The 10,703-nt window shown below is 45.6% G+C and overlaps 1 protein-coding gene across 4 annotated transcripts in view; it reads left to right on the top strand.

The window, feature by feature from the left end:
• LOC144369022 (small ribosomal subunit protein uS5m-like) overlaps positions 1–10,703 on the top strand; it is a 55,781-nt gene that overhangs the window by 34,287 nt on the left and 10,791 nt on the right. For all 4 annotated transcript variants that reach the window (XM_078028089.1, XM_078028090.1, XM_078028092.1 and 1 more), the window contains exons 2-4: positions 5,005–5,085; positions 9,170–9,307; positions 9,920–10,045. In XM_078028089.1, the coding sequence (XP_077884215.1) occupies positions 5,005–5,085; positions 9,170–9,307; positions 9,920–10,045 (345 nt within the window). The remainder of the gene's footprint in view (positions 1–5,004; positions 5,086–9,169; positions 9,308–9,919; positions 10,046–10,703) is intronic.

Here is a 10,703-nt window from a genome sequence, read left to right as displayed (position 1 = left end):
GATGAGTCCATGCAAAACTGATTAATCTGAACAAACTCAGTGGGTTACATCAATGCCAACTTCCTGGTTTTCACATTATAGTTCTGTAAAATATTACCATTTCGGGAAACTGGGTGAATGGTGCATGGGTATCTTTTTGTACTCATTTTGCAACTTCCTGTGAATGTATAATTATTTCAAATGTATAATTATTTAGGTATAAACAACATGCCAACCAAAATAAAAAACAAACTTGCTAGTGACCTTACAGCATCTGAAGGCTTGACCACAACACAGACCAGAAAGTTGCCACCGATCTGACCTGGGCTGTCCATACTGAACTGGCTTGTCTCACTTAGCCACAAAGGTCAGCAATGCACAACAACTGTGTCACTTTTTCTTTTTTTTAACATTTATTTTTTAGTTGTGGTTGGGCACAATACCTTTGTTTTATTTATTCATTTTTACGTGGTGCTGAAGATCGAACCCAGGGCCTTGCATGTGCTCTACCGCTGAGCCACAACCCCAAGCCAACTATGTCAGTCTTGGTCTGCTCTGCCCCGATTTTTACTTTTCTGTATATCTCAACATTCTAACCCTGATCCGATCGATCGTTAAAGACTATCTGAGCAGGAGTGGTTTCTCACAACACATTCCTGCCATCCTTTGTGGCAGGTTTGTGCATCATTTGTGCAAGAACAGACTGCATAAAGCGGAGCCTGAGATGAACGGGGAAAACCCTGGGATACGCGTGTGTGAGGACCACACGTTGGAATCAGAATAAATGCAGAAATGCCTGTGAAACTCGAGCAAAGTACTTCATCTGCAAAACTCCAGGGCTTTCCTGGAGCGGGTTTCAATCTCTCCACCCTGTCTTATCCACCCTGTGGATCCTCCCTACACTTCGTGGGTCCCGGCCCTGGGTAGCTTGGAGAGCTCGCTGCGCCAGCCGGACCTCCCGGGCGCTCACAAGCGGCCGCCTCCAACTCGCCGACCCGCGCCCCGGGCTGGCCCCGCCCCAGCCCCGCCCCCGGGCCCTAGCGCGAGGACCCCGCGGAGCTGTCCGCGGCTACGCCTGACCCAACCTACCCTGTGGCCCATCCGGATAATCCTTCCAACCCGATATGGGCTACGGCGTGGTCCTCGGGTCTCGCACCTCCAGCCGAGGGCTGGGGCCCGCCGTTTGACGAGGAGCCTCGCGGCAGGCGAAGGACCAGCTGCCCCGGAGGGAGGAGGTGCGGCTCGCGCTTCAGCATGGCGGCGGCGGTTCGCGCTGAGGGCCGCTTTCCTGCGCTGTGCGGTGTGTCGACGGGTGAGCGCGGGGAGGGGGCGCGGGAGCCGGGGGTCGCCAGGGCTTGCGGGAGTCCGGGCGGAGGGTCCCATCCAGCCCGGGACCGCTGGGTGACCTTGCGCGCGTTCCCTGCCTCTCTGGGCGTCGGGGCGCTTGGCTGGAAAGTGACCGTGAAGTGCAGTCGGTTCTTCACGGTTGGTTTCGGTGAAGAGGAGGGAACTGGCGAGCCTTGCTTTCCCGGCGGGCAGGCGCGACCCCCGGGGTCACATGGTGATGCCCACCGGGTTCGGGGCTGAGAGGCGCCCGCGGGGCTCTGAAGGTGATGGTGGTTGTCCAGGTGGAGTCGGAGAGCACTGGCCTCCGTCAGCTTAATTCCAGCTGGCCGGTGGCCTCCGTGCAGAGACGGATGACTCGGACGTCAGCCCGCAGTGTCGCCTTTCCTTCCCCCGGGGCCCTGGTGGGTTGTGTGCACCCTAGGAAGGCGCCCTGCTGCTGTGTTGCCTAAGGTTGGCTGCAGGGCCGCTGCGTGGCCGCCGCCTGCCTTCTCTGCCCTATTTTGTTGTTAAGTCCACAGTTCAGCATTTCTAATTCTGGAACTCAAAGCCCCCTAAAACCGTCAAAGTTCTTTTTTTTTTTTTTTTTTTTTTTTTTTGGTAACTCATTTTGCAGCAAAAAATTTCACCAGCAATCTTGGCAGAAAATCTGACCTTAATATTCTTTTCTTTTGTCTTTATGATTGTCTCTTCCCTTTTATTTTTCTTCCCTCATCTCCTAGTATTTCAAGGCTGTCTTCTTTCATGAGTCTAAACTGTGTGCCAGCCACTGTCTTCCTCTGTTCATGCGTTTTCCCTCACTGCCTTCCCAGTCCCTTTATGGAGTAGATTCTGTTATTACACTCTTTATACAGGTGGTGGAGGGAGCCACACAGATTGAGCAAGGGACATAGGTTTTTGCACCCAAAATTCCTGACACCAAAGTGTGTTTCCCCGCCCCCCCTTTTTTGTCTTCTTGTGTATAAGTATTTTTTTTTGTTTTTTTTCCAGCTTTATTGAACTATAATTCACATACCATACAGTTCATCTATTTGAAGTGCACAATATTTGCACAAACCTTTGCACTTATCATTATAATCTAATTAGAACATTTTTATCACTCCAAGAAGGAAGCTTTTTAGCTGTAGCCACCACTGATCTATTTTCCACTCTTCTTAGCTCTCCTGTCCTAGACATTTTATATAAGTAGAACCACATACATGGCTGGCTTATTCAGTGCAAGGTCATCAAGATTCATCCACGTTGTAACATGTATCATCCTGAATTTCTTAGGGCCGAATTGTAACGTGTCCATCACCACACTTTATCTGCTCATCAGTTGAGGGACACTTGAGTTGTTTTCCATCTTTTGGGTATTATGCCTAATGTTGCTGTAAACATCAGCATGCCATGTTTTTACATGTGTGTCTATTTTCTTTTCTCTTAAGTATGTACCTGGGAATGGAGTTGCTGGGTAAAATGGTAATTCCACACTTGAGGGATGGCCAGAATGTTTTCGAAGTACCTGAGGGTACAGTGAGGGTTTTGATTTTTCTTTAGCAACATTTCTTATTATCTGTTCTTTTGATTATAGCCATCCTAGTGAGTATGAAATGGTATTAATTTGAAATTTTGATTTGCATTTCCTTGATGGATAATGAATGTATTTTCATGTGCTTATTAGCCATTTTTACATGTTTTTTTGAGAAATGTCTGTTCAAGTGTTTTGGCTCTTTTAAAATTGGGTTTTCATTTTATTATTTAATTGTAAGGAGTCTATAGGTGTCTAATCAGATGTATGATTTGCAGAATTTTATTCGATATGTTGTTTTTCAACTTTCTTGATAGTTTGTGGGTTTTTTTTTTTTTTTGTACTGGGGATTGAACCCAGGGGTGCCTAATCACTGAGACACATCCCCAACCCTTTTTTATGTATATTTTTAGAGACAGGGTCTCATTGAGTTGCTTAGGCTGGCTTTGAACTCAACAATCCTCCTGCCTCAGCCCCTAGAGCTGCTGGGAATATAGGCATGCACCACGAAGCCTGGCTTGAGAGTGTTTTTTTGAGGCATACAAGGTTTTTGTTTATTTGTTTTTGTAATGCTAGAGACTGAACCCAGGCATGCTGGTTCTTCTACCGCTGAGCTGAGCTTTATCCCCATCCCCGAAACACAGGTTTTAAATTTTGGTGAAGTCTGGTTTATGGGTTTTTTCTTTTTTTTCTTTTTATCACTTGTGCTTTTGGAGTTATGTTTCAGAAACATTGCTAGACCCGAGGTCATGATAATTTACCTCTGTTTTTCTTCTAGGAGTTTTATAGTTTTAGCTCTTACCTTCAGGTCTTTAGTCCATTTTGAATTAAGTTGTACATAAGGTGTGAGGTAGGGCTCCAACTTCATTCTTCTATGGGTTGACACCCTGTTATTCCAACACCATTTTTTGAACACATTCCTTTTCCCCTATTGAATGGTCATGGTCCCTCTGCCAAAAACCAGTTGCCCACAAATGCTGTCTAAGTCTGTCCTCGAGAACCACACTGTATTAAGGGTTGCACAGGGAGGTACAGTCAGCCTGGTGCTGTGGGGGCTCCAGAGGGTGGAGGTTTCACAAGAGCTGCTGAGCCTCCAGGATCTGGTGGATCCAGGATCTCATATACAAAAGTGTATGAGAGCGAATTCAAGACTAACTGTGTGTTTGGATGGCTATGGGGAGGGTGGGGCAGGGGCAGCAGGAGGCTGGTGTGGAAGCCTGGGGCCATGTGGCAGTCCTGCAGGCTGTGCCCAGAATTTGTAACTTGGCAGCAGGAAGCCAGGGAAGGACATGTCAGGGCTGTTAATTGATGAAGCCTCTTACTGTAGAAAGGTGGTAAATACAAGGGGAGAGGTGGGAGACCCATTAAGAAACCTTGAACCTGTGTCTGAGTGATGCTAAGGCCTGAACAAAGAAGTGGCAGCAGGACCACAGCAGAGGTGTGGCCCACGGCAGAGGGATTTTTAAGGTGACTGCCAAGCATGAAGCCTGGTTGATGGGAGGGTGAAGAGAAGGTGCAGCATGATGGCAGCTACCTGGCCAGTGGTCACTAAGCCTGGAAATCACTTGTCCACTTCTCTTAGTTCTTTAATTCTGTGGATGGTATTATTCTGTGAATGTTACTGTTTTATTTATTTTTGGGGTACTGGGCATTGCACCCTATTGTGCTTTACAGAGCCACATCCTCAACCCTTTATATCTCGAGACCTGAATTTGCACTTCCCCTGCCTTAGCCTCCTTGGTATCTGTGGTTGCGGGTTTGTGCCACAGTAGGTGGCTCACCTTATTATTTTAAATGTCCCTCTTCATGTAGGAATGTATCTTTAAATTTTATTTATTTATTTATTCTTGTTGGAGGCCTGTGGACATAGCTAAGTGGTAAAGCACTTGCCCAGCATATGTGAGGCTCTGGGTTCTATTGCCCACACCATAAAACAACTCCACTTTTTGCTGAGTGCAGAGGCCTTCATCTGTAATCCCAGCAACTTGGGAGCCTGAGACAGGAGAATTGCAAGTTGGAAACCAGTCTGGGCAACTTAGGGAGACCCTTTCTCAAAAAACGAAGAGGGGATGTGGCTCAGTGATGAAGCACATGCCTGCAGGCTCCAGGCCCTGGGTTCAACCCCAGCACTGGAACCAAAAAATATTTATTTACTTATTTTTAATTGACAGGTCATTTCTGGTGCTGGCAGCTTTCCCTGAACACCTTTCCAACAGCTTCTGTTTTGGTGCTGAAGACCACTCTCAGCAATGGTGAGATTCATTTGGGAAGTATCTGTTCTCATAAGATTTAATAAGAGTTTCTGTAGATTTGAAAATGTGAATGGACAAGGCATGTCCTTGATGATGGTATTGTACCGTCTTGAGTATTTTTCAAATCTTTTATGAGTGCAGTTGTTGTAGTTCAAGGCTTTAAAAAATAATGGTTGCCATTTTTGAGTAGGTATTGTGCACTAGGCTTGAAACATCACCTTGTTCAGCCCTCACACTGGCTTTCATGAGCTTATTCGCATTTTAGAGATGATAAGGTGAATCTCTGAGAAGCCAAGTGACTTGTTCAAGATCATGCAGCCAGGCCAGGCACAGTAGTGCACACTTGTAATCCCAGTGACTTCGGAGGCTGAGGCAGGAGGTTGCAAGTTCAAGGCCAGCTCTGTCTTAAAATAAAAATAAAAAGGACTAGGGATGGGGCTCAGTGGTTAAATACCCCTGAATTCAATGCCCAGTACCTTCCCCCAAAAAAGAATGAAAGAAATCACACAGCCAGTGAAGCAGGGCTGGTCCCAGAGCTTTCTGGCTGCTGTGATGCCCCCTCCTGTGGACACAGACTTCCTTGACATAGTGCAGGGCCTCTCTTCAGCTGCCTTCTGGGAAGTCCAGGCCAACCTTGCTGTGCAAGGAAGCCTGGCCCTTTCACCTTGAGCTTCTGGGACTCCTGAGTGCTGGGCTTCCCTGTGGGTCTCCTGCCTTTTCCTCTTTAGACCCACCTGTGAGATGCCTTGGAGATCCTGGGAGAAGTCCAGCTGACAGGGCTTTCTCCCTAATGGCAGATTTCCTACGACCTGTCACACCCACTGTGAATCAACCAGTTTGATTTGTTGCTTGGTTGATTCACTCACTGATTTATAAACAGTTTATTTACCCCTTAACATGTGCCAGGCACTGCCCTGACCTGAGCTGGTGTAGGGCCTGATAGGGATAGCTGTCCTCACTGCAGGTTGCTGTGCTATTCCTTAAAATATTAACTTTCAGCCTGGGGGTGCGGCTCAGAGGTTGAGCCTTGCCTAGGGTGCCCAAGGCCCGCAATTGAATCCCCAGCTCCACACCGGAAGTAAAAAAAAAAAAAAACAAAAAACAATTGAGTTTCCAAAAGGTCCTAAAAGGCTCAGAGCTTTCATTCCTAGTCCTTTTCTGCTCCTTCCCATCATCTAGGGACACTAATTCTTTCACCTTCCTCTGGTTATATTTCTAAATACATTCAGTCTTCTTTAAACAACATTGTTATGCTAATTGGAGATGTAACAGTCTATCCTTACCCTTACTTTCTTCCAGTATAGGTAGAAGCCGAGTTTGGACTGAATCTCTGGGCATTGTTTTTGTTATTAAATTATGTGCACATTCAGAGCGGAGCTAGGTAGTATTCTACTGTTACATTTTTTCCTGAAATTCATAATTGCCTGACTTTTAAGAAGTTGATTGCTTTCCTTATCACTCTATTTTTCTAAATGCTGCAACAAATCAGTCAGAAACATAGTAATAAATTTTCTAAAATCTCTCACCAACCAGTTTTCCTAGAAGAGACCCAAGTGAGAAGGAAGGAGTTCTTGGTGTAGAATGTGATGTGTGCTGAGGTAGAACCCTGGGGGCCTCTCCGTCCCCACCTGAGGGGTTGTGGCCTATCCCACTTTAGGCTGCAGGGTTGTTGCTTCCTGAGTCTGGGGTCTCATGACCTAAACTTAATAAGAATTCAAAGGATCAGAACAGAGTTGATAAGTGAGGTGGATTGTGATCTGTAAGTGAGCTTCAGAACGTGACTCAGCCTGAACTACTGAACTTTCTTCTTTAAAAAATCATAACACGGGGCTGGGGATGTGGCTCAAGCAGTAGCGCACTCCCCTGGCATGGGTGCGGCCCGGGTTCAATCCTCAGCACCACATACAAACAAAGATGTTGTGTCTGCCGAAAACTAAAATGTAAATAAAATATTAAAAAAAAATCGTGACACAATGTAAGCAAAACCATTTATACAAGTGTGCATGAAAATTGACTGTTGTTTTGGTGGTACTGAGGATTGAACTGAGGGGCACCCTATCACTAAGCCACATAACCAGCCCTTTTGATATATTTTTTCTTTGTTTATTTGTTTTGATGGTGCTGGGGATTGAATCCAGGGCCTTGTGCATGCAAGGCAAGCACTCTACCAACTGAGCTATATCCCCAGACCTATGTTTTATTTTGAAACAGGTTCTTGCTAAGTTGCTAAGGCTGGCTTCGAACTTGCAATCCTTTGCCTCAGTCTCCTGAGTCACTGGGATTACAGCCATGTGCCATGCACCCAGAAAAAGTGACTATTTCTAATGTGTACAAAGCCCTGGGTTCAATCCCCAGTTCTTCCCTGCCTCCCATTAAAACAAACAAACAAAAAACAAGTGGCTATTTCTAAATTCTAAAGTTGATTTCTTTTTATTTTTGACATTTGGTTTCTTTTAGGCTGGGTACATTATTAGCTATGAGTGATATTTCAGTCTTTCCAAAAAAATCTGTTAATAATTTTTACACTTCTTGAACTACATTAAAGATTATAATGCGGAACAGAGCAAGATGAAATGTTTTAATATTAGATATGTGTTGAAGATGAAGGTGTTTACAAGATAGGCTGTGTATAGCAGAATGAGATTTGTAATGATAAAGTTCTGGTTTGTTAAACAATGAAGACCCAGGGCTGGGGTTGTAGCTCAGTAGCAGAGTGCTTGCCTAGCATGTGAGGCACTAGGTTTGATCCTCAGCACCACATATAAATAAATAAAGATCCATCAACAACTTCAAAAAAAATGAAGACCCAATGTTTTCTGGCTACATTTTATTTGGTAGTTCATCAGGTGGGCTACAGGTCTAGAGGACATCTGTGTGCTAGGTGCGATCTCCCTCCCCACAGGTGAGCAAATCATCTGGAATCGAAATTAGTGTTGAAATCTCATCCAGTCATCCAGTTCCTTGTGGCATTGGCAAATCTATCTCATAGGCCTACATTTGAAACAAAATGGTCGTATTAAGTGCTGTCCAGTAATCAAAGATTATCCCTTTGTGTTTGGGTCTCTGTATTCAGTGGAACTATTTCGATGGCTTCCTACCACCCTTAGATGTCACTCTCCCTGTCCTTACCCGCTTTCTTTCTCTGGTCCTGTGAGTCATGGTTGATGCTGCTGATGAATCTGCAGTTACTGTCCTCTGCATGGCTTCACTCAGACTTGAAAACAGCTGTTGTCAGGTTTTTGTTTTGTGTTTATCAAGCCAATACCCTAAAGGCCACTTTCCCTCCAGGGCTATTTGAATCCTGTCACTTCTCTACTGAAGCACAGAGCTCAAGAATCTGTGCATGCACTGATCTTGCCAGCACTGTCCCACTCCTTCATGACCACCTGTTCCTGTCACCTCTGCCTTCTTCCTCACGTGAAACCGCCATCCCTGGGACTGGTCAGATGGCTTCCTCTCAGACATGGCTGTTCTAAAACCTTTTCTCAAGTAATAGATGCATGTGGTTAAAAAAAAAAAAAAATCCCTCAAAATACAAAAATGCGGGTCTTTCACATCCAGCCTTAAATGCCCCTGTTTTCTTCCACAGAGGCAGCCGCTCCTCAGTCTCTTGCGTGATCTTCTGGAGTTGTCTACAGCATGCCTTCCCTGCTTCCCTGTGTTTTGAACATAAAGGGCAGGGTACCCTCTACACATTGAGTCTTGTTCTTCTGAACAGTTTCACTTGAAGGTCTTTCGTCATCTGTCCACTGCCCAGCTGCATACAGCAGAGGGCGCCATTTGCCCAGAGCAGCCCAGGAGCTTGGGCTGGATAATGCAGGGCAGAAACCCTGGCTGTACAGAGCTTTCTTGAGACTGGGACATCCACTGTGGAAATGAACCATGACCTCTCTAGGAAGGGCATTTAGGTGGCTTTCATTCCTAAAAGTTTGGTTTTATTTTTTAAATAACAATTGTCCTCAAAATATGATTCTTAAAAGATTAGAATTTTTAGAGACTTATTTTCATCAAGTCACAGTTATTTGGTGCTGGCAGCTCCACAGCCAGGGAGCATCTAACTTGGTTTTGTTTCATCTCTCTGTAGGCCCTTTGTCACTGCAGGGAACCAGAGACAGCCGACACTTCACCAGCTTGAGTCATGCGCTACAGACACAGTGCTGTATCTCTCCTCCCACCAGCCGGTCAGGCCAGCAGTACAGACCCTACAGCTTCTTCACTAAATGTAGGTAGACTGGCACACACTTCCACTTCCTGCAACAGGAAAGTAGGGGTGCTTTCCTATCTTAATTTTTCTTCTGTCATAAACGAATTAACATTTTAGTGATTATTCAACTAAAAATGCAACTAGAATTATCTCATGTGCTACAGCTGTATTTGGAGAGCACTAGTTTATCTGAGCCCCTCATTTGGGGCACCCAAGGCCTAGAAGTATTGAATTGTGCCCCAGATACCCTGCTGATTTAGAGTCACACCAAGAAGGCCCTTACTGTTTTTAGCTGGGCCTTTGCTAGGACATATCATTTGGAGAAGTTCAAGAGACGTCACTACTGAGACCTGAGTTGTGATTGGCAGACATCAGGGAAGCAAGTCTACTTACTGGTCAGGGACTTACTGGGATTTAATGTTAGCCATCTTTTGTGGAAACAAAGTGGAATTGTCTCCTCTTCTGTTTTCCAAATGTAATCATGTTTTATGTTCACTGTATGATTTTATTTTATTTTCATTACCTCAGTGACATGGATGAAGCTGGGCTTTCTGGCCTTTCTTATTCTTAGGAGAGTGTAGATCTTTGCTTTACAACTACAGAGTTTTTAAAAACCCCGTTTCCTTACAGTGACAGCAGATGAGCTCTGGGAAGGTGCTTTAGCAGAGACTGGTGCTGGGGCAAGAAAAGGAAGAGGCAAAAGAAGCAAAAAAAAGAGAAGGAAGGATCTGAACAGGGGTCAGGTCATTGGTGAAGGTAAACGTGTTTGGTTGTTTTGACAGTTTTCAGATTTGGTCCTGAACTTGGGGTGGGAAACTGATGATCTTGGGAAGGGGAGAAATAGCAAGCAAGCTGGGTCTGAGGGAGGCCTGGGGGGGCCCAACGGCAAACTTTGTTCTAAAAAGAGTCTATGTGCTTTTAAAGTGTTTTCCCCCGATTTTATGGATATTTGGCAAACTGGAAACATTCTCATTAAGTGCATAAGAATCCATGGTTTAGAGTCCAACCAGGGGGCTTACCAGCTGCCCCAGAGTGTCACGTACTCCATGGGGCACAGCTGTGATAGGTCCTGTGCTGCACACAGCCCAGTGCAGGCAGGTGGAGCTCTCAGAGAGCTGGCAGGCTTCCCCTGCCCAGAGAAGACAGTGACCAAGAGCAGATCTGTAGTCACAGGGCCTGTTGCCGCTACTCAACTGGGCTGCTGTCACACAGAAACTGCCCTGGACAGCGCATGGTTGGACAGGCCCAGCTGTGTTCCGGTAAAACTTTATTTACAAATCAGCTGGTGGGCCGCACTTGGCCTTGGTCCTTCACGTGCTGATGTGATTGTTTATACTTGTGCTTTTGAAAGCAAAAATAGGATAGGTGAACTTGAATTGGCTTATTTTTACTGTTGTGCAGACTCATCGCTTTT

Source organism: Ictidomys tridecemlineatus, chromosome 12, assembly GCF_052094955.1.
Source record: "Ictidomys tridecemlineatus isolate mIctTri1 chromosome 12, mIctTri1.hap1, whole genome shotgun sequence".
Classification (NCBI taxonomy): Eukaryota; Metazoa; Chordata; class Mammalia; order Rodentia; family Sciuridae; genus Ictidomys; species Ictidomys tridecemlineatus.
The sequence above is the reverse complement of the archived record's forward strand: the minus strand, read 5'-3'. Positions and strand labels throughout refer to the sequence as shown.